Genomic DNA, 22834 nt, shown 5'->3' with positions numbered 1-22834 from the left:
CATATATTTAAACAATGTGGACAACTTAGTGTGATGGGAGTCTTAATGTTAACATTTCCTGACACTTATGTTTGCATATGTAACCTTAAATATTGCACTGATGTTATTTAACGAATTCATTATAGCTCTTTAATGTTAAGAAGGTAAGGGTGCATAAAATGTAATTCATGCTGCAGAAACTGATCCCCTCCCTATTTTGCCATCCTGCTAATCAATAGATTGCCTAGTGTTCAAGTTTTTTGATCTGTACTCTGTCCCAGATTTGTCCCAAAGCAGACTGAGAGGAAATATGTTAAGTCACCCACAGCATGACCACCTGGCCGTTCGGTGCCCAAAGTTCCACATTACACATCAAATCAATAAGTAATGTCTTGAATAATCAGGCAAAGGATTGTACACCGTAATACATGTTCTTTGTATATGAGTGTGTGTGTCACAAATAAACTTCCTCAGTGTGGATTGGATGCACACTAGGCTTTGTAAACTGAACTGAGATTCCCCAAGCACTTCCACCAAAACAGTTTTAAGTAAAATATAAAATTGGTTTATTAACTACAGAAAGATAGAGTTTACGTGATTATACTAGGCATACAGATCAGAGATTACATTTAGAAAATAAAAAGTAAACATATTTTAAATCCTAACTTTTACTCTAAGCAAGAGCTGAAGCAAACAATATCTCACCCTGACAGATGGTACAAGCAGGTTACAGCTCACCAGTACTCATGCTGGGACTACATTCCAGCCTGAGACCACCCTTAATCAGACATTCCTCCAGGTGTTGAGCTCAAGGGGTGGGGGGGGAGAGGGAGGGAGAGGCCAAGTGATGATGTCACTATTTTTCTTTTCTTCCAGCTTGCTGCAAAGATCATTGCTATGGTGCAGGTTAGTCTGCCCCCATGGCATATGTGCCTCCTCAGAGAAGTCTCTAGGTTATGTGTTGATGAGCCATTAATGCCAAGTCGCCATCAATAGCCACATCTTTGGTTGTGGGTGTTCCTAACCTCACAACATATTTCTGTAACACATGTAGTAATACTTTATAACTTCATATACAAGGATAGTACATAAAATCCAACAGGTTATTATTGTTCAACAGATCAAGACCGATACCTCACAAGGCATATTTTGTAAAAAACATACAGTTATGTGACAGTAGTGATTATGGGGGTTTCAGAGTGCCACTTTGAGGTACAGAAGGTCACAGGTTTGATGTGAAACAAGATCTTTTTCAATCCTTTTGCATTGCCAGCAAACGAAAAACGGCTGTAATAGGTGCTGTTACAAGCTTCGCCTATACTATGTGTGTGTGTCTGTTTGTCTGCCTTCCTGAGTTTTGGAATTACAACAGTAAAATCATCTCAATTCATGGTTTAATTTCTCCTTTACTGTCTTCATGTGAAGTAAAATGAAGTTGTCTTTAAAATGAACCATATGTGTAGGCCTGTTATACCATCTCAAAAAATTGTATCAGTGCTACTTATTCTGTAATACTATTACAGCACTGACACAGTATTTCATTAATGAGACTAAAAAAAATATGACTTGTTGAGAATATTTTGCTAGCTTGGCAGTTGGTAGTGTGGGAAGCTAAGATGTTTAGGTTTTTAGGATGGGTTAATTAGGCTTTGAGCTTTGTTTTGAGAAGTTGGCCTTGGCTAGTTCTATGAAGTTACAGCTGCGGGTGTGTTAAATTTGTTAACCAATTAGCAACTGCTTGCTTGCCTGCTTTAAGAGTATAAAGAGCATGCTGGAAATGAATAAAGTACTCTCTGCTTATGATCACATGGGTTGTCAGACTCTGTCCCTGCTCCTCTGCGATGCAACAAATGGTGACCCCGACGTGATTGAATGAGGACAGTGTTGGTGGCCTGAACTGAAAAGAAGAAAAGGAGGCGCACCTGAGTCTCAGTGTCGAGCGGCTAGGAGCCGCAGGGCGTCCGAAAAGAGGGGCGCACCTGAGCTCAGTGTCGAGCGGCGGCCGCAGGGCGTCCGAAAAGAAGGGCGCACCTGAGTTCAGTGTCGAGCGGCTAGGAGCCGCAGGGCGTCCGAAAAGAGGGGCGCACCTGAGCTCAGTGTCGAGCGGCAAGCCGCAGGGCGTCTGAAAAGGGAGGCACACCCCAGCCCAGAGGTGAGCAGCTAACATGGGAACCGCTGCATCAGCGGAAGAAAGGACGGTGCATGAATATTTGATGCGCATCGCGGAGCGGCAGGGAGAGAAGCTCCCCTCTGATAAGTTATCCCGTCTGCTGCGGTGGGGACGGAGAAGGGGACTTTCTGTTCAACCAAGTACAATTTTTGATAAAACTGTTTGGGAGCGGCTAGGCTCCGAGCTTTGGAAGTCGGTGGCTCGGGGCGATAAGGAGGCCTTCTCCCTGAGTCCAGTATGGAATAAGGCGAAGGAGATAGTAGAAACTCTCGCGGCCGAGGCAGGAGTGCAGGCGGCCCTTTCTGAGCTTTGCCGCCCAACGCCCGGAATGCCTTCTGTGTTGCCGGTTGGAGCCAGAGAGTTTTTCGGTGGTGAGGACACGGTGATACCTTTGGCTTCCAACCCCTACCCTATGGATGATGTTGCCCCTGCTACGGCCCCACTACCTTCCAATGTGGCTATCGGCCCCGACATGATTGATCCTGCTACGGTCCCGTTACCCCCCGATACGCCCGAGCCTATGGAGACAGCCTTGCCGTATGCACCCCCTCCAAAGCCATGCCGTGTCCACGGGGCCTGGGGGTGCCACGATTGCGGGGGGACAGAGGAGGCTCGGGTGGAACATGTGCCATCGAACCCATATCCCGATTTGACTACGTTTACTCAGTTTACTCAGTCTGATGCCTTCTATAAGGAGATGGAGCGCCAGGGTCGACAGCTGCAGCATATATGTGATAAGTTGGACCGATTGGAAGGTCTTCCACCTGGATCATCGCGATCGCATCTTCACAAGTGCTTTCATTCGACTCGCCCCCCCGCCCCGCCTGGCCCCGGGGACCCTCCACCTGGAGACCCTCCGGATCCGGTACAGCGCTGGCATGGGGTTTTAAGAGAAGCCATCCTTGAAGGTCTAACACCCGAGGCCTTTCCGGTGATTACGCCAGACCCTCAACACCCTAATCATAGACGGTGGGCCCCTTTGGACTGGAAGTTGATCCGTGAGGCACAGAAATCGATCATGGCTTATGGACTAGATAATCCGTATGTACAGTCTATCATTGAACAGATATTTGTTGGCCAAGCAATGTGTCCGTACGATGCGATTAAGCTAGCTGACATGCTTCTTACACCTACACAGAAACTGTTGTGGAAAGATGATTGGGCTAAGAGAGTTGACTTGGCTCTTGTCCGCAATTTGGATTTACCGGATGATGATCCTCGGCGCCTGGCCACTGCTGATATGTTTTTGGGAGCCGGTCGCTTTGTTGACCCGCACTTGCAAGCTCGCCTTGAGCCCCGGATCCTGCAGCAATCACAGGAACTGGCTTTGGCTGCCTTTAAAGCGGTGCCCCAGATGGGAAAGCCGAGCCCTCCCTACGCTAAAATTATGCAAGGCCCATCGGAACCGTATTCCACCTTTTTGGATCGCCTTCGAGAGGCTATTGATAGATCTCCCAATCTGACGCCAGAGGCCAGAACTGCAGTTGGACTTGATCTTGCAACCCAGAATGCAAATCCCACTTGCCGCCGTATATTAGCCACCTTGCCCAAGACTGCGACCCTGATGGAAATGATTGAGGCATGTGGTAGGGCCGCTATGCTTGAGGAGACGGATAAGGCAGCGATTCATGCTAAGGCACAGGCCTCTGCACTGGCCGTGGCGTTACAACCCCTGCTCGGGCGACAGCGGGGGGCTAGAAGACCGACCCGGCCAGCCGGCCCCTGTTTTGGTTGTGGAAAACCCGGGCATTTCCGGCGGGACTGCCCTATGCAAAATGGGCAGCAGGCCTCTGATGTGTCACCTGAAGCTGCAACTGGCGCTTGCACACGATGTGATAAGTTTGGACATCGCGCCGCCGACTGTTGGGCGCGTTACACGAAGGATGGAACACCGCTGCCGGGAAACGGATCACGGAGCGCCCCTCGGAGGAGCGCGACGACACAAGTGCCTCCACCCGCCAACCCGGCTGCCTGGAACACCTCACCGGAGCAACCCGTGGCAGTGCCGGAGTGGACTTGGCCACAGCGACAGATGTAGTTTTAGAGACTGACGAGGTTCAAGTTCTTCCTTCCAACACCGATGGTCCATTAGGATTTGGACTGAGTGCCCTTTTGATTGGCCGTTCGTCGACATCGAAACAAGGTATTTTTGTTTTGCCTGGCCTTATTGATGCCGACTATACGGGGAATATTGGGATAATGGTACGCGCCCTTTGTCCCCCTGTGACTATAACTGCTGGTACACGTCTTGCTCAGTTAATACCTTTCAAGGGATGTGTGCCCCGACCGACCCCGATTGACCGCGGGTCTCGAGGGTTTGGATCCACTGGCCCTCCCCAAACTGCCTTTGCTATGGACATCACTTTGCGCAAGCCCACCCGAACTGCTCGGCTTCAGGGATCCGATGGGCGGCAAATCACTCAGGAAGCTTTTATTGGGGATGCAATGCAGAGTGGGGTAACTGAGGCACCTGGGACGACAGAGGTAGAAGATACTGTGTTTACCTTGGAATCAGAGCACACTGAAGCGGTTGCAGCTGAGGCCCCCATGCAGAATGATGTAGGAGATGCGCCATCTAACCTAGTATCAGAATGCCCAGGAGCAGTTGTAAATGGGGCCCCTCTACAGAGCGACATGTGTCCTCAAGAACTGCCTGTGTGTGGAAAGGGAGACGAAGAGGAGCAAGAGAATTTAGCTGTGCAGCTGGCAGATACTGGCTCGCCCATTTTTAGTATTGAAAGCTCTGGGGCTCAAAAAACATTTGTGCCTGTTACAGCTGCAGCAATTGAAGCACAAATCATTGCAGAAACTGTAACATCTATGGAAACCTCAGCTGAAACTTTAAAGCCTTTAGAAGCAGTGCCTGAAAAACTATTTCCTGAACTAGTCCAAGATATTACCACTGCTCATTCAGGATTTGAGGCTGCAAACAGTAGGACTGAAGAAATTGCAACTGTGTTAGTATCAGAGATGTCTGCTGCAGTGGTGGATGGAATGTCTGAAAGAGCCACACGATGTACACAACCTGGGCCCCTGGAGGAAAGTTGCTTGTTTGCTATGCCAGGATTCTTTTTGTTTGATCCTCCCTGAATGATTTAATTGATTGAGATAATTTTTGCTTTGCCTGAATGTATAGGATGATGTCCTGATAATTTCCCCCCGTAGAACTTGAACCACGATGGTGGTGGAACAGGAGAAAAAACACTCACATAATTGATATTGCCAGTGTCTAGAAATTCCTGACTAAAAAGACATTGAGAACTGACCCTGGTAAAGAAGCAAAGAATTGCACACTGGCAGGAAAAAATTTGGGACTCCTGCTAAAAACTGTGGTATTGATTGGATTTTGGGGTTTATTTTGCAGGCTGCGCCCTGTGTTGTGGAATTTTTTTTTAGCATGTATTGCCCTCCCTAATTGGATTGTAAATGATATTACCCCTCCCCATTACTAACCCCTGTTTTTTAGAGCCTATTTGTTTTTTGTTTTTGAAGTTTGAGAAAATTCGGCCTAAAGGTTTGTTGAGTATTCTTAAAGCGGGGAGTTGTAGGCATAAATCTAGGAAATTTGGGAGAATGGCTTTGAATTTATGTGACCCAAAATTTAATTGATTGAGATAATTTTTGCTTTGCCTGAATGTATAGGATGATGTCCTGATAATTTCCCCCGTAGAACTTGAACCACGATGGTGGTGGAACAGGAGAAAAAACACTCACATCATTGATATTGCCAGTCTAGAAATTCCTGACTAAAAAGACATTGAGAACTGACCCTGGTAAAGAAGCAAAGAATTGCACACTGGCAGGAAAAAATTTGGGACTCCTGCTAAAAACTGTGGTATTGATTGGATTTTGGGGTTTATTTTGCAGGCTGCGCCCTGTGTTGTGGAATTTTTTTTTTAGCATGTATTGCCCTCCCTAATTGGATTGTAAATGATATTACCCCTCCCCATTACTAACCCCTGTTTTTTAGAGCCTATTTGTTTTTTGTTTTTGAAGTTTGAGAAAATTCGGCCTAAAGGTTTGTTGAGTATTCTTAAAGCGGGGAGTTGTAGGCATAAATCTAGGAAATTTGGGAGAATGGCTTTGAATTTATGTGACCCAAAATACCTTTATGTAAAGTGCTTTGGATCGGGCCCAGGCAGGCACGCAATAGATAGAGAACTTGAAGAAGAAAAAAGGATCGGGCCCAGGCGGCGGGCAACAGACAACAAGCTTGGAATATTGGTTGATAACCTTGAGGGTGTAGTTGATAGAAAAGGTAATTAACTACTAGCGAGTAATGTTAGGCAGAGTACAAAGTTAACTCTGTGGTTGCTGGAGGGAATAGCAGTTGAATTTAGAAGTAAGTCAGGATGCAATTGTATTACTGTAAATGATTTAATTGATGATGTAATTTTCCTTTTTTTTGCCTGATGGTACTAAGGGTATTTGTATATTGTATGTACTGATTGATTGCCCAGTAGGGGTAGTTTTGTTTTGTTTTTTAGATATTAAGAAAATTGGTGTTAGCTGCATAGCATTTTATGTACCATGCATTTATTTACAGAGTTAAATTTATGTTATGTGTTTTTTGTTTTGTTTTGTGGTGTTTGTTTGTTTGTTTTTTTCTGGCCAGGATTGTTTTTTGTGTTTTATGTGGTTTATGTTGTGTTTTTTCTAGGACCCCCCCCCTCCCTCAGTGTCAGTTTGATCGCCTGACATCTGAGGGATAATTTGGTAATAGAAGTTTGCCACAAGTTGGTGTGCTATTGAGTAGGGGGGAATCCTGTAGAATTTACACCATTTATTTGTTGTGCTTTGTTTTTGTTTGGTGTTGTTGGGGTTATGTTAAGAATTGCATGGTTATATAGGTTGGCTTTATAAAGTTTTAATTTTGGTTTGTGATAGATTGTGGTGTTATGTTGTTATAAGTTGGAAATGTTTTGCTAATGTTTTTATCCCTTTTTTTTCCCCTCCTTTTTGATTTTGGGTGGAGGGGGGAGGTGTTGAGAATATTTTGCTAGCTTGGCAGTTGGTAGTGTGGGAAGCTAAGATGTTTAGGTTTTTAGGATGGGTTAATTAGGCTTTGAGCTTTGTTTTGAGAAGTTGGCCTTGGCTAGTTCTATGAAGTTACAGCTGCGGGTGTGTTAAATTTGTTAACCAATTAGCAACTGCTTGCTTGCCTGCTTTAAGAGTATAAAGAGCATGCTGGAAATGAATAAAGTACTCTCTGCTTATGATCACATGGGTTGTCAGACTCTGTCCCTGCTCCTCTGCGATGCAACAATGACTTTTGTGCCAAGACAGTTTATTCCTTGCTAGAGATGTTATACAGAGAATCATTCATTCTTGCATGGATTACAATGTAGCATCAACGTGAATTGCAATGAAAGGATCTTCAGCCTGGTTACTAATCTGGAAGTTAGCAGTGCCGTCACCTACAACCTGCACCTGTATTCCTGTACAGCGGTCACCTTCCTTTTGCCCAGAAATAACATCACAGTAAATTCCAGCAGGAAGGCCCGTTTGCAAATTCACATTCAAGCTCCTATGTATAAAAACATTGAAAAGGAATAAGTGGTAATTCAGACTCTCCAGTGCAGGTATTTCTCTTTTATTATAAAGCATCATATGTTTGGCCAGCCAGGTGACTTTGGGGATAGTGTTCTGCACTACAATATCCGACACGTGGGGCTTACTCTTGGGTCTGGTCTTTCAGTCTCTGATACAGCAGAGCCTGTGTGTGTTAGGTAGGGAGCAACATCAGCCTACAGTGAATACTAAGGTCATTGTATATATTGTCTATATGGCCTCAATGAGCCCATGCAGCCCTGCTAGACATAAAGGTTCCAGTTTGAAATGCCATCAAGCCTTGCCTGTGTAGGCATGAGTAAGCAAAGGTTATCCATCTACTCCCATTCACAAAGACTTCATATGTTTAAAATTCAATAACTAGAGAAAAAAACAAGATGACAAGTGTGTATGATATTATCTGCAGGGACAGTAAATTCAGGTATTCTTGTCAGTTTCCAAATAGTTTAGAGTCTTCCTTATTATTAGGCTCCTATTGTTCTTTTTCTTCTCCCAAGTCCCTCCCTCTCTGCACACCCAAATTACCTTTTCTGACAGTCCCATTGAGTCATCGCAGCAGTTTTGGCACTCTCCATTGGAATCAGGAGGGCTCTTTTCCTCCAATATCATATTGTTTGGGGCTACCTCAGCACTACAGATTCCCTACATCTCTTTCTGCACCTCTGATTCTAGAGAAGTCTAGAAAAGCACAACAATAACCCTAACATGAAGTGCCAGCCCTGATGAGCCTCTGCCAGTGGCTTTGTGGAATATCCAGAAAGGAAGTGGGCCTGATTAGACACAAAGCCCTTTGTATAAGGCAGGAAGACACTTAAATGAAGTGAGTGATTCAACCCTCAACACATGCCGAAGATTGAGAACAATTCATATGCAATGCAATTCTGAGAACTTCCTGACCACTGTGCTCCTCTAAAACATCCAATCCAACCATCAACTTTTCTCACCATAAAAGAAAGCTGAAAACTCCCAGCTGCCAGCCCTTTCTCAAACCTATCCCAGCTTGACCCACATTACTCTCAGTCACTTCTCCACCCATTCCTCACAGCCATGTCTGCTAGCCTATTTAGGGCCAGGCCCAACACCAACAGCGGCCAAAGTACCTCTCATGCATTCCCCACTGACCAACCTCTTACTGCAGGTTTCAAGTCCAATGACCAGGAACCAGCAGCAGAGTATTGTGTTGCTTAAGGAGCTATTGCAGGCTTTTGAAGAATGCTTTTGGGAGTGGGAAGATGGTAGGTTTGGAGCTGCATCAGGTAAGAGCCTTGATGTGTCCCACCAACCAGTTGCCACAGATTCTATAGCCAGTAATAGGGTCTATAGCTTGACCAGGGAGTAACATTTTTTCTGAAGCTATTCACTCCTCCCACTTACCAGTCATCATTATTAAAGACGATGAATCCTCTATTACCACGCCCAAAAGCCACTTGATTGCTGTCATTGTCCCACCAGTTTGAGAAAGGCTGGTCATCAGCCACATTACGGAAAATAACCATGTTCCTGAAAATACAACCAATGGGCTTGACTTTAATTAAAATATCCCCACATCAGGTGAAGAATATATCGGAAATTGCTGTTTGCAGTGTCCTACTTTATTTGACGCCATCTATGTTCACAGACCCAGTCGTTGCCACAAGTGGAGTCTGGATTAATTGTAACAGGTTTGGTTGATCCATCCTCAGAGCTTGGTGGTCCCACCCAATCATTAATGTCCTTGTTATTAAACACAAAGTTATACAGATTAAACGTTCTATCTGGGGAGACAGCTCAATGAAGCATACAACAGCATAATGGCCTACAGACTTGTTCTCATTGATCATAAACCTACCTTTCCATTCTCAAAATATCTTGGCCAACGGTAACTTGACATAACACGTGTAAATCCATAAGGATGAGCAAGCATAAAGCCAAGTGCCATTTTATATAGTCTGTAAACCAAAGAGTAATGAGACACATGAAGATACGCTGTCTTTTTTGGGGAGGGGAAATGGGGGGAGAGAGGATGGGAAGGAAGAAAGAAGAAGAAGAAAGGGAACTCTGCTGGCTGTATGAAGCTACCTGGAATCCCAGAAGGTTAGAACAGAAGCTCCCCCAGCACCATGTCCCCTTTGGGTGTCATGATTATCCACAAAGACAAGGGCTCTGTCAGAGGGCATGAAACCCCAGCCTTCTCCCCAGTTCCTAAACAAACAAACAAAGAGTCAAACACATTGAAATTAGTAGTTCAAATATTGCAGGAATCTAATGATTAATTCAAACTATAGATATATTACTTTAAATAGGCCATCTTTTCTCCATTCCATTTGCGGATCACTGTACCCAGTTTGGCACCATATTTGAATTCAGTCACTCGGCCATTTCCGAAGTAGTCACTGCTTTTAATTGGCTCTCCACCCAAGTCAATTACCTAGTAGAAGAAAGAAAAGCCACTATTATAGTCCAATCACCTGGTTAAAAAGATACAATTCATAGTCCTAACTGCTGCTTTTAGGGAAGAATAAATCAATTGAATGCATTAAAACAGTAATAAGTTGAGTTACTTACTAAATCCCATTTATTGCTTCCTAAAGCATCCCAAATTCAGGTGCAATTGAAAAATATTAGAAACCTCGTCTCCTCTCCCCCACTCCCAAATATGTCATGACCATGAATAGATTAGTAATGAAACACATGATCCAATTCCAGAACGATCAGTTTGACAATAAAAAGAATCAAATGAGAAGTTTGACTTTAAAGGGACATTGCTGGGAGGTTTAGATCCAAAATACTAATTTACATTTAAAATTTTAAATTGGTAGAGATTGTCTTCTGGTTTAAAAACATTCATTTACTGATAAAAGTCATGTAACAATATTGCTGAGACTTGGGGGGGGGAATCTTACAAAGTTATTTATTTATATTTTCTCTATTGGTGCTGCAGAAGTTAACTTACAAAATAAAATTCTGAGATCTCTCTATATTTTTAATGATTATATGACTAATGATGAATAGGTGATGGAAGAAAATGCATGAAAGAATTAACGTACACATTTGAAAGTTTTTCACTGAATAAGCCAAGTAGCCTTGGAAACATAATAATAGTACCAAAATAGGAGACTGGGAGCTGGAACATGAAGTACTAAAGGTTAGAATCCATAGGAACTAAAACTTTTGGGGCCTGATTCTCCATTATTTTTTCATTTTGTGTGATCATTTAGACATCTACAATGTGTATCCACATGTAAAATCATGAATAAAATCCTGGCCCCTAGAAGTCAATGAGAGTGTTGACATTGAAGTCAATAAGCCAGGATTTCACCTCAACTATTTAGACGGTTACTTGATTGCAAACAAAAGGATCCATTTGGGCCCATACAAATTAGAAAGTGGAACATTTTGACCTTAGTTCTTTGCATTAATTTGTAGATAATTCAGTCTTTCAAGCTGCTGAGCACTTTGGTCCTGATACAACAAAGCACTAACGTACATGCGGGGTCAAGTCCATACGGTATTTGCATAAAAGAACCCATTTCTACGTAGAGCGAAACTAAGAAAACTAGATTACCTCCTGGTAAATGAAAGGTCTCGATCCTTTGGAAAACCATGGTGTAGTTAGATTTTTCAGTTTGTCTAAAAATGTCGTCATGTCCCCAGGCCACATATGCTTGGAAGCATCAATTCTGAAGCCTGCCACACCAATATCAATAAGTTCGTTCATGTATTCAGAAACTTTCGAGCGCACATAGTCCTTCTCCAGGGCAAGATCAAGAAGACTGACAAGGCGACAGTCACGGACCTGTTTAAAAAATTAGTTGGGACCCTGATTTAAGACAATTTTCATCCCATGTGCTAAATGAAATATCCTGAACACAGTTCTTGCAAAGCCATTGTCGAAAAAACACAGAATAATATAGAATTACACAGGGCCACCCCCAGAAATTTTCTCCATGCTATGCACAGCCAGTCCCTGTGGAGCCATGCCCAGGGGAGCTGCTGACACCAGCTCCTCACCCACGCCGTGCTCAGCCCCCATATTCCAGCCTCGCCCGCCAGGTGTTGTGTCACTCCCCATCCCTGAGAGGGGACATGGGCTGTTGAAAGTGGGTTGAGGAAGGGCAAGCCCCTGTGGAGGTGTCCTGGTGCACAAGCTAGCCCATGACAATGGCATGGAGGTTCAGTGCTGGCCATCCCACTGCCCTGCGTACCCATTCAGGGTTGGTCCCACAGCCCCTCCGTCATGGGGCCAAATCTGAGTGGCACTGTGACCCCTGTGCACCAGGTTGCAACATCTCTCAATTTTGGCCCCAATGCTCCCCTCCCCTACCATGAGAGAGAGGCTGGCAGCGACAAACATGAGTGCTCAGTGGGCCAGCCAGCGCTGCTCTTTTTTGTCACTGCCAATGGTACACAATTTGCATAACATACATATGGCTGCAGGTGACACTGGGATTACGTATACTAGACTTTGCTGATATAGGACTTGATTCTCTACTACTTTGCATCATGTGTAGTTGTTTATATCCATACAAAGACTGATTGCATTTTACCCCCACTCTGCATAGGTCTAAGTGACTTAGGAAAATGCCAGCTGAGAATCAGTCCATTAATTCTATATTCGTAGGGAGGTTTGGAAGGATTAGATTTTTATTAGTAATTGTCAGTACACATTGATTTCACCACACACACACACACACACACACCAATGAAAAAATATTTCCCCCAATAAAAATTGAAATTTACAGGTAGCACAGTAAGAAAAATGCTGCTTGAGAACTTATTGGTATTTGATTTTTGTTTTAATGATTATAAAGTTTGAACTTTTTGAATCTCAGTGTGGACTATCATTAAAAATTATGTGACCTTTCCCATACCTATGAAATTTCCCACACCTATGAAAATTTAAAATTAATAAACAATTTTTGCAACTGTGATGATTTAAATCTATAAAAATGTAAAAAGGATTAAAAATAAACAACAATATTATCCATCAAAATTATATAAAATAAAAATCAAATTCTGCCAAACCTACTCATGTGATTTTAATACAGCTAGGAGAAGTAATCTGGCTTAATATGTCATTTTTACTTCAGCGCTAATATACAGATAAAAATATTTCTCTTCAACATCAACTACATGGTACTTTTCTCTTACCATGGAATTGCATGAGAGATTTTATTATAGCTGGATTCATAATACAAAATTTTGCCACAGATTTTATTTCATAATTTTAAACAAATCCATTTTGACTGTGTTCATGCCCATTTTTGTGTTTGCTTCCTGTAAAATTTGCTGATGTGAATTTTCAATGAAATAGAAGATTTTAAAAGAGTATTTTAAAATATTCACAGAAAAAGAATGGTTTCTTATAGCAATCCTAGTGTACTTCTGAGAGACCATGTGTAATCAAGTGCTTGATCTCTGTATTACAGTGAAGAGGTGAATAATAATGACACTTTAGCATCTTTCATCCTGAATGATGCCCAATCGCTTAATGAATTTTACAATCTCTCTCTCTCTCTCTAGCTCCCTCCTTTTCCCCCTCCCCCAGCCATCAAGACAGGGACAAAGGGAAACAGAGTAAGAGTGATATACACAGGAATCCTTTCATGTAACATTGAAATGGGGTAAAAGATACTGTTTAGCAATGCACAGCACCACTACCTAACTGTTCAGGGCATGGGGGTGAAGAATATTGCTTCCAAATAAAGCTGCCATGGGAATTTAGTCAATGGAATGCATAATGGAATTTGGTGAATACAGCTGATGACCTAAGACCCCTCACCGGGAAAAGGAGCCATTAAATACCAACTAATCACAAGAGGTCAAGTCAGTTGTGTGGCTCACCCATAAAAGAGCACAAGGAAGAATGCTAACTACTCACACTTTTCTGTAGTACCCTGGGATTTGCATGCATGTTTACTGATCAGGCTCAGCCCTGATAAGCTTTTAAGAGGTAACAATAGTCTTTGAAATGAGCAGCAAGGCCTTGATTTAGCAAGGTACTTAAGCACATTCCTAACTTATAAGAGTTATCCCACTGATTTGATAGGACTATTCACATGCTTAAAGTATCTTGCTGAAATGTAGCCTATTGGTTATGTAATTCTCACTACCCCTACTAACTAATTAACGGAAAGACTATTATATGTGAAATATTGCTAAAGCTGGGCAAAAATTTTCTATCAAACATTTTTTCAAGGAAAATAATGATTTTGTGTCAGTTTTGCCAAATTGTTTGGAGGGGGGGGGAGAGCTGAGACATTCAAAATGAAATTTAATACTTTTGTTTGTTTTTAAAAAAAGTATTAATATTTTGGTTTGAAACTATTTTTATTTCAAAATACCCCTTTAATTTAATTTAAGCTTTTTTAAATGTAAAAAATTAAGATGGAAACTTTTTTATATTATTATTTTTAAATTGCCAATGAACTGAGAAATCAGTTATTCATCCATCTCTGAGTTTTTCCTGTTCTGAGGTTTTTATGTGACAGCAAGCCCTGTAAAGAAGAGGGTGGGAGTAAGAATAAACAGGGAAAATATATTTTACAATTCTAAATTTACCTGAGTCACATCATGGTAATTTTCAATTTCTCCACTTCCAGTTTTACATTTACCATCGTTAAAGTCCCAGGCTGAGTATGGCACAGCAGGAAAATCTCTGGTCTCTGCATTGAAATAGCTTCCACAAGTAGAACTATTACCAAAGCCAGCACCAGATCCACACATGTGGTTGACTACAGCATCCACATAAATATGAACCTAGAGAACAATGTTTGCATTTCAGTTTAATAAAGCCAGTACCTAAGTGCCATTGACTAAATAGCACTTATTGTCTCATTTACATTCCCCACCCTTTTGACGCCTCACTTTTTTTCTTCTAGAGCTTTTTCATGTGAGCAAAGCGATAGAATATTATTTATTTCTAAATATCCAGCAGAGAGCTTACCATTCAGTGATTGCACCTCATTTGAAAGACCAGACTGTTTGGGAGAACATTAGATCAGCTCTCTTTTTAACTCTGATCTCCCCATATCTTCCCTCTTGAGTTATCTGGTGCCTCACTCTGATTTTGACTGCTAATGACCACATACCATCAGTCAGACAGCTTCAAGACCACGTGAAGTAAAGAAGTTAAATGTAAGCATCCATCTTAAGTTCTATCTTCAAAGAATAATGACTCCAATTTTGCTAATTGAGAGTTTTTCAATTATACTAAATTTTAAAAATAGGCATCTTTTGAAAAGCAACTATTTTTCCTGATTGCAAACTTAAAAAAACCCAACCAACCAAACAAAAAAACCAAACAATTTTAGCTGGGTTTCTCTTTAATAGTACTTTCTTGGGTTGAGCTATTGCTGCATGATTAAGCTTTTGATTGACCTAGTCTTCCACTGCGAAGGCATGAAAAATGACTTCTGTTTAAAACTGGCACCTTATCTCCTTGGCATTACTGAAGAATATATATATATATATATATATTTTAACTGGGAACAGGACAGAGGGCAACCTGAAATCTCTTACATCTCCCCACACTGTTTATATAGGAGGAATTTCAAGTCCCTTACTCCAACATTGTTGCATCTGGTCACCATGTCTTTAAATTCATCATAATATCCAGATCGTGTACATAGATTGTAGCTGATTGGCTGGTATCTTTCCCACCATGGTCTCCACGGGTTAGTAATGACAATATTTTCATTTGGAGGAGATATCTGTGAACAAAGTGATGTCATTTGAAAATAAACTAGTAATTACTTATGTACTTGTTCAGTGTTGTAAAAGACATATAAAGACAGAGGATCTGAGGCCATGATTCTCTGTTGCAAGGAGTTGGCTCTACCAGAGCCCAATCCAGGGAGATGCTCATCACTCTCATCTCCCTTTGAAATCAATTGATGAAGCGGCTCAGCATCTCAGAGGCAGTCCTTACAGACAGGAACTCACTGGGTGATCAGGCTCCTGAGCTTGCTTATATTTAAGTGTTTAATGAAACTGGCATATGAAATAGACATAGGTGAGTGTTTGTGCAGCAATTTGAGAAATGGTATGTATCAAATTGTAGTTGTCACACTAAAAGGCCAAGCTGTACTTTAGACCCCTTTTAGCTCCTCGAGTATACCTCTCTGGTAACAAGTTTTGTTACTATCAGCCCTCTCTGGATGGAACCACACAGTCCTACAACCCCTAGAATGGGCCTCTGGGCTGCAGGCCCCCTGGTGATAATATGACAAGCCCAACTGCATTTGGCATCTGGCCTGCCAGCCTTTTTTATCTAGGAGCCTGTGACTACTGGCTGATTAAAGGCTCTAAAAACAGCTTCTTCAAAACAAAGTATTATTTATTCCTCCCAAAATACACAGTACTTCAAGAAGTGAGTTAAAAAGTGAGGGGCCTACATACATGCCCATGTCTTACCTAAACTTTATTCTTTCTTTTTTTTTTTTTTTGAGTAAGTTCCATCCAGCCCACACCAATAAACCTGGGCTGGGAGAGAGACAGCCAGGCCCTGCAACATACTTTCAGTATGTCTGTCAGACTTATCTCCAGCCCAGCCGCCTGCTCACCCTCCTTGTTCCTAGGCAGAGGGGTCTTTGCCATCATGCTCCTTTGATCCCAGGGTCAAAAAAAATAAATGTACTAGCCCAGCTGGAGTCAGAGAGGTGAGTATTTCCCAATTAAAGTTCACTCCATTGCTCCCCTAAGGAGCCTTGGTATCTCTCTGTGGGTACCTTTATCTCTTTCATTTAATTCTGCATAGTCAAAATATCAGGCAGGTAAACTGAGGTACATACAATAGTCATAAAAAAAATACAGGGATTTCCCTCATTTTCCACAGTAGTAAATAAAGATTCAGGTGTTACTTTTCACCTAGAGGAATAAATATTTCAATTATACCCTTTGGAGTGATTAAATAAATGCACCCCATCATGATGGGCTGGTCTATTTTTACTGCTTCAGCATTTAGTATTTCCATTCCAATTTCTATTTAGTTTGAACTTGGTGCCTGTCCCATATGACCTGGATTTTTACTTTGGTAAGCAAAATGTTCCGCTTATTAGGCAATTTCAATGTCTATTAACCTTAGAAGCTACATACCTGAACTCCACCAAATCCATTGGGTGCTAAATACCGTTCACATTCAAGAGCAATGTCAGCCCAACGCCATTCAAACAGGTGGACAATAGACGTCTTCCCAGGCTTTGTATTTGGCTTATATTGCGCTGAACAAAATCCAATGGCTGCTAGCAGAAGAAAGGCCTTCATGGTTCTTTCCGTAATAGCTTGTGCTCTTCTCATGGATTTTTATACTCATGCGAGAGGGTAAAGTACATGGTACAAATTACACATTTTAAAAGGCCAACTATTTTTAGCATGTATTTTGCTTATCTTGCTGTTGTTTTGATAGTTTCAGAATTGCTTATCTGATGAAGCTATGCCACAACCGCTCATGACAACTTTAATAATGTAACACGTTAAAGGCTCAGTCCTGGATTACACAAAAGTGTTGTACTGGTATAACTATATTGGTTGAGGGAGTGAGCTTTTTACAGCTATAGTTGTACCAGTACAACCCCTAAGGTGGACACAGATATACTGTACAAAGGTGTGTAATACAGTAGAGCTCATTCCCCATCCTGTATAGGAATGTTATACTGGTATAAGGCACTTTCATACTGCTATAACTGTATCTGCACTAAGGGGGTCTTGTAAGTATAGTCAAATTTGTACTACTTTTGTGTTTAGAGAAAGCCTTACTGTTTTGTTTTGTGTCTTAATGCTGTCAACAAATTCGATATTTCAAAGGACAGTGATGTGTGTGAGAACAAATACTTATTGTCAAAACCAGACTTGAACACAGCATCAGATAATGCAACTAAATCTTAATTGCCAAGGGTCTCTCAGAGCTGTAGTTTTTTATTCGGTTGGAACTAGAAATACTAAATATTTGACATACATCTGTGCTGCAGCTTGATAGTGCAAAATGATGTATTAAATGTACCCAATACCTGTTTCTCAGGGTAGATTATGTCATTCATGCACAGTCCTGGGCTGGGAGTGGTGTGGAGCTGTGTTGTCTTGCCTCTCTTAGCTCCCTAGTACAAAAGGCGAGCTGGCAGAAAGTGCTTCAGCCATTTAACAGGTTCAGCATGGTCCCCACCACTGTGTGGCCTAACCAGCTCTCCTGGCTGGCACATAGTGAGGCCAGAGCCATGGCTACCTACTCTCCCACACCTTTGGAGTGCTACGCTCTCCTGGGTGCAGTAACAGCATTTTACTTAGCACTGAATGTAGCCCAGCTCCACACTTTGTAAAGCTCCTTATTATTCTGTGCAGCCAAGCCAGGGCCAACCAGCTTTTAGTCCTCAGTTTCCAGACCTTGTTTAAAATAATGAGTCCCCTAAACATGTTCCCTGAAATGTGGGTTTGTCAAAATTCTGGGATCTCTTGAAATGGCTCTGTGAAAACAACCTGTGCTCTCTTCTCCAAACACAGCTAGGATGTAGAACCCAACAGATTGGAGGTTGCCTGAACCCCAGCTTTTAGCCTCTCATTTTGTAGCAGTGACAGTAGGACAGTTGAATTAGGCTAACTTGTACACATTTCATATAAGATGATAAATACCTGTTATAACCAGGGAGTTGAATAGCTTTTCTTGGATTCAAAACCTAAAAATTAGGAGAAAAGAAGCTGAATAGCTGTTCTTTATGAAGGAAGTCAACATATACTATCAGGAGTGAGTATTGGGCTAGAGGAAGGAACTAAGGGCAATATGTGGAGATATACCTATCTCATAGAACTAAAAGGGACCCTGAAAGGTCATTGAGTCCAGCCCCCTTCCTTCACTAGCAGGACCAAGTACTCATTTTCCCCTGGATCCCTAAATTGCTACCTTGAGGACTGAACTTACAAACCTGGGTTTAGCAGGCCAATGCTCAAACCACTGAGCTATCCCTCCCTCCTCTAGCTACCCTGGCAAGTTTCTGCACCACAAGTTACACCACTTTTATGAAAACGCTGGAATTAAACCGCTGTTTTGTGTCACACTGCTCCTTGTGATGCTGGAGCACATCCACGTTAGCAGCTCTTGCAACGGCAAAGACAGCAGAACATTGTGGTAGCTATCCCACTGTGCAACTGGTCACAGGGTGCTTTGGGAAGGGTTTGCAATGCCTCATGGGGCAGGCACAGTGTCACATGATGCAGCTTTCTCAATCCCTTCTTCCATGGGCATCCTGCTACATTGCTAGCTGCTTTTCAACTGAAGTGGAGGTGGGTAGGAGAATTTTTGACAGGAAGTATGTGTGTGTGTGGTGGGGGGAGTGGACCAAGAGTGTGTCAGCATGCTGTCTTGTATGTTCAGACAGTGGCAGGAAGCAACCAGTCCTGAGGCGGGGGAGGGGGAAACCCCCGACATCAGCCCCTGCCCCCATCCCTGCTCTCTCTCTCTCTCTCTCTCTCATACACACACACTCTTCTGTGTTCAACAGCACAAGCATTCCACATTAATGGCTTGCTTTGTGTCCTGGAGCAGATCAGCACAGCACACAAGGCCTGTCAGAAACGGTGCTCTGAAAAGGGAGGGGCGCATGTCTCCAGGGTAGCCGAGTTCAAAACAATGAGCAGAGCGGTCATTTGAGGCATTATGAAACAGCTCCGGAGGCCAATTACAGCAGGGAAAGCAATCAAGTGTCTACACTGGCAATAGAGCGCTGGAGCTTCTGTGCAAATACTTGTTGTGAACCCTCTGGTAACACAGATACCCACTGGAGAGGCTTTGGCTGCACTTCCGAACAGGGCAGTGGAGTCGCTGAATTGGAAAACTTGAGTGAACCAAAGGAAAAAACAGACACCCCCAAAAAGGTAGCTAGTGAACCTTGGAACCCTTCCTGTTTACTTCTAACTGTCTCAAGTCAAGAACCTTTGGGGCAGAAAATCACCAGCACGGTGACTTGAACTGTTTAGTATTGTCAGAAAGACCAAGGGGTTTACCTGATAAATTGGAACTTTGTACGTACTAGAAATCATTTAGACAAATTCTTGTTTTTAAGATCAGTTCCTTGTCTCTGACTGAGCCCTGAACACTAACTTTAACGCAGAAACAAGCAACTCACCAAAATCCTGCTCAGCAGAGGGTGGAAATCTCCTTACAGCGACAGGAAGGCAGAGCACTGAGAATCGACATATGAATCTCGAATGTCTGAGACTCAGCAAACCGGCCAACGACCTTTATGACTCACCTGTCAGTCCCTGAGGACTCTCCGATTGGCCAGGGCTCCCAGAGAATTCCCTGAGCTCTGTGAAGAGCAGAAAATAGACCCTGAAAAAATTCATCCCAAGAGCCTCCCCAGGGAGTGAGGAAATGATTTTCAGATAACAGGAGCTCAGATTTTCAAGGCAAACTGAAACTCACACACTGTTCAGCCTAGCAATTGACGATGGCTTTGTTTTCTGTGTGTAGCCTCTGAAAAGTCACTGCCATACTGTGACATATGTTCTTGAATTAATGCAAGCCAAGGGCCTGGAAAAGGCTTTCTTCTCCCAGGATTCTAGCTCAAAAGGTATTTGCCAGTGTCCGTTTGTGAGATCTAAAATTAATATACATCTGTCAGTTCCCAGTGTTCATCTACTCTTTGCTACTGTGTTGATCTTTCTGAAATCCATGAAGAAATGGGTTGTGCTAACCTCTGTCAGAACTAATACAATGGGACTTCTCTGCTCACTCTGATTCCTTCACCACTCCAAAGTCCAGAAACACCTGGAATTCATTGAGATTCCCAAATCTGTTGCCCAGGGGCCATTTTTATTTTATTTTAGGTAGGTGTGCACTGCTGGGGTGAGAACACAGTGGTAAAGGAATGAAACAACTGCTATGTCTGGATCTTTTCTTTGGACTACAGTCCCTCCCCCATGCTTGCATCACAGATGCCCGTGGGGCTAATTTGCACTCCAGAGAGTATGCGTTTTAGGGGATGTGACTTCTGGGGAGCAATCTGGGAGCATTGCCAATAGCTGTGCCCCTCTAACCACACAAGTGGGCTGGCCCTTGTGTGATGGAGCAGGAAGCAGGGCAGATTTGACCTGGGAATGTTGCAGGGAGGTTACATTGGGGATGAGAGTAAATCTGCTGAGCTGTAACCTGAGCCAGAAGTGGGGTTGGGAGAAATCACACCTTCTGCCTGGGAGACTGAACAACGGGAGGAGGAGCAGAGGGGAGGCGGAAGAGAGCTGCTGGAGGGATTTTTAGTTTCAGTTTGGGCTGGGTGGTGCAATGCAGGGAACCCCAAGCTGGGGTCTAAGTTCCCCGAACCCCCAGAAGGACTTGATTGAGGGGTCCTGGCTGTGCCCAGAAGCTCTGCTGTAGACTGAGTTCCTATTGTCCAATAAACCTTCCGTCTTACTTGCTGGCTGAGAGTCACTGTGAATCCCAGGAAGAGGGGTGCAGGGCCCTGACTCCCCCACACTCTGAGACACCTTGTTCACACTGCTTTGCTGGTGATTCAGCCTCTCCAGGCCCTGTTATCACCCACCATGACAGCAGAGGGTGACAACTCACCCAAACTGAGCTACCCAAGGGCTTACCTGAACCACCCAAGAGCAAACTGGGACATCAGCCAATTTCCCAGCTCCTGAGGCTCACAACCCGCACTGGAGTATAAACCCACCTTTATACTGTCTGGCTCTGCACGGGGATCTGTACAATGTGAGCTCACTAATAGAGCTCCCCTCCCCTTGATGTGGGAAGGACATCTGTGTTAATCGAGCCGAGATTTTCTCCAGACACGCAAAGGTGCACTGATTTCGATAAACGGAAAAATAAGTGTAACTACAAAAAGATGGATTTTAAGCAATTAAAAGTGATTGTAAACAGGTCAAAGCAGATTACCTAGCAAATAACAAAACCCGCAAACTAAGCCTAAAATACTAGATAGATTGGATATGAAGTAGCAGTTTTTCATCATGGATGGTGTTACAAGCAGTCTACCAAGTTTCCATACCACCTTGTAGCAAGGAGGCCACCCGGGTTGCTGACTGCCAGGAAGTCGCAGATCAGCAGGGGGCAGGGCCTGTCCTGGGGTGCACAGAGGCGTGTATCCCAAAGGTGGATGTTGGGGTCCTGGTGACCCCTGCGGTGGAAACAGACCCCAAGATCTCTGTAGCCTGGAAGCAAACCCAACCTGAGTAAAAAGAGGGGAGGATTTTGCTGGCCAGTGAAGAGTCTGCCATAGCTGGTAGCTGTGAATGCACAGATGGACCAGGGTCACCTTCCCTTTCGGGGGACACAGGAGTGTCTGACCCAGAGGGGAGCCCAGAGAGGGAAGCCCAGATGGAAGGTGAGGGGGGAGGGCAGAGAGTCTGCCCACCTTTTGTAGGGTGGGACTTTCCCCGGAGGAGGGTGAAAAGTCTGCATTTAAAATGCCAGACCCCCCTCCTGTGGATCAGGTTTTAAGGGAAACCTGGGGGTCAGGTCTCCTGGGGGGGGGGGGTCCATCCGGCTGACCTGTTGGGAACAGAAAGTGCGGTGTCCAAAGGGGTCCAGAGCATCCCATTGAAAGATGTTCCTGCAACGCTTGTAAGAGATAAAACTGCCTCTTCAAGGCAGCAGGAAGAAAAACTTTGCCCTATTGCGCAAGTGTGTGGGATCCAGCCCAGAGAAATTCCAGAGGGAGGGGCCAAGGGCAGGCCTGGCTGCAGTGCACCCCTTCCTGGCCAAAGACCCAGCCACAGAGTTCAGACAATGTTTATGATTAGTAGGTGGCCACCCTTGTTTATTGGTGGGAAAATGAGAAAAGTTTGCCTAGAGACAGGTTTAGTTTGAAGTTTGTACGTGCGCAGGGGGTTGTTTGCCTCAGAGCGTAGAGGGCAGGACAGAGAGAAGAGTTGGTTTGTTCCTCAGCTACGGAAGGACAGCAAGCAATGGACCCCAGTCTTGTGATCTGGAGGGCCCCCGGTAGCAAGAACAGAGCTAGGATTAAGGTAAACCATATAGAGCAGGTTTTTACTGTTGTGTATATATGCTACAGTATCACTCAGTAAACAATGTGCGTTTCATGGAGCAGGTCTCCTAGTCTCTTAACCAAAGCCCCTCAGGGCAGAACCCCACCCTTACCAACAAGGTAACACCATGAAGTCATG

The 22834-nt window shown here is 43.6% G+C and overlaps 1 protein-coding gene across 3 annotated transcripts; it reads right to left on the bottom strand.

Moving 5' to 3' along the window:
- Nucleotides 1-7419: 7419 nt before the first annotated feature.
- On the bottom strand, nt 7420-19898 carry LOC123375874 (pancreatic alpha-amylase-like). 3 transcript variants are annotated; one of them, XM_045027235.1, is made up of 13 exons: nt 19813-19898; nt 18323-18366; nt 17707-17793; nt 16796-17007; nt 15265-15411; nt 14261-14458; nt 11265-11495; nt 9994-10127; nt 9779-9901; nt 9549-9648; nt 9312-9433; nt 9095-9220; nt 7420-7676 (listed from the first exon to the last, which is right to left on the bottom strand). In XM_045027235.1, the coding sequence occupies exons 4-13, from the start codon at nt 16994-16996 to the stop codon at nt 7487-7489; spliced, it is 1572 nt and encodes a 523-aa protein (XP_044883170.1). In that variant the 5' UTR covers nt 16997-17007; nt 17707-17793; nt 18323-18366; nt 19813-19898; the 3' UTR covers nt 7420-7486. The 3 variants fall into 3 exon arrangements, with proteins under 3 accessions (XP_044883170.1, XP_044883172.1, XP_044883171.1); XM_045027237.1 differs by lacking the exons at nt 17707-17793; nt 19813-19898; XM_045027236.1 differs by lacking the exons at nt 17707-17793; nt 18323-18366; nt 19813-19898 and having other exon boundaries at nt 16796-17646.
- Between the last annotated feature and the right edge of the window lie 2936 nt (nt 19899-22834).

Source organism: Mauremys mutica, chromosome 8 (genome assembly GCF_020497125.1).
Source record: "Mauremys mutica isolate MM-2020 ecotype Southern chromosome 8, ASM2049712v1, whole genome shotgun sequence".
Taxonomy (NCBI): Eukaryota; Metazoa; Chordata; order Testudines; family Geoemydidae; genus Mauremys; species Mauremys mutica.
This window is presented reverse-complemented; position numbering and strand designations above follow the sequence as displayed.

Coding starts and splice junctions, on each gene's coding strand:
- LOC123375874 (XM_045027235.1), bottom strand. CDS start 16,996: ATGAGAAGAGCACAAGCTATTACGGAAAGAACCATGAAGGCCTTTCTT. Junction 10,128..11,264: donor GACCTTTCATTTACCAGGAG/GTAATCTAGTTT, acceptor TTCTTCTACTAG/GTAATTGACTTGGGTGGAGA. Junction 9,902..9,993: donor GAAAAGATGGCCTATTTAAA/GTAATATATCTA, acceptor TTGTTTGTTTAG/GAACTGGGGAGAAGGCTGGG.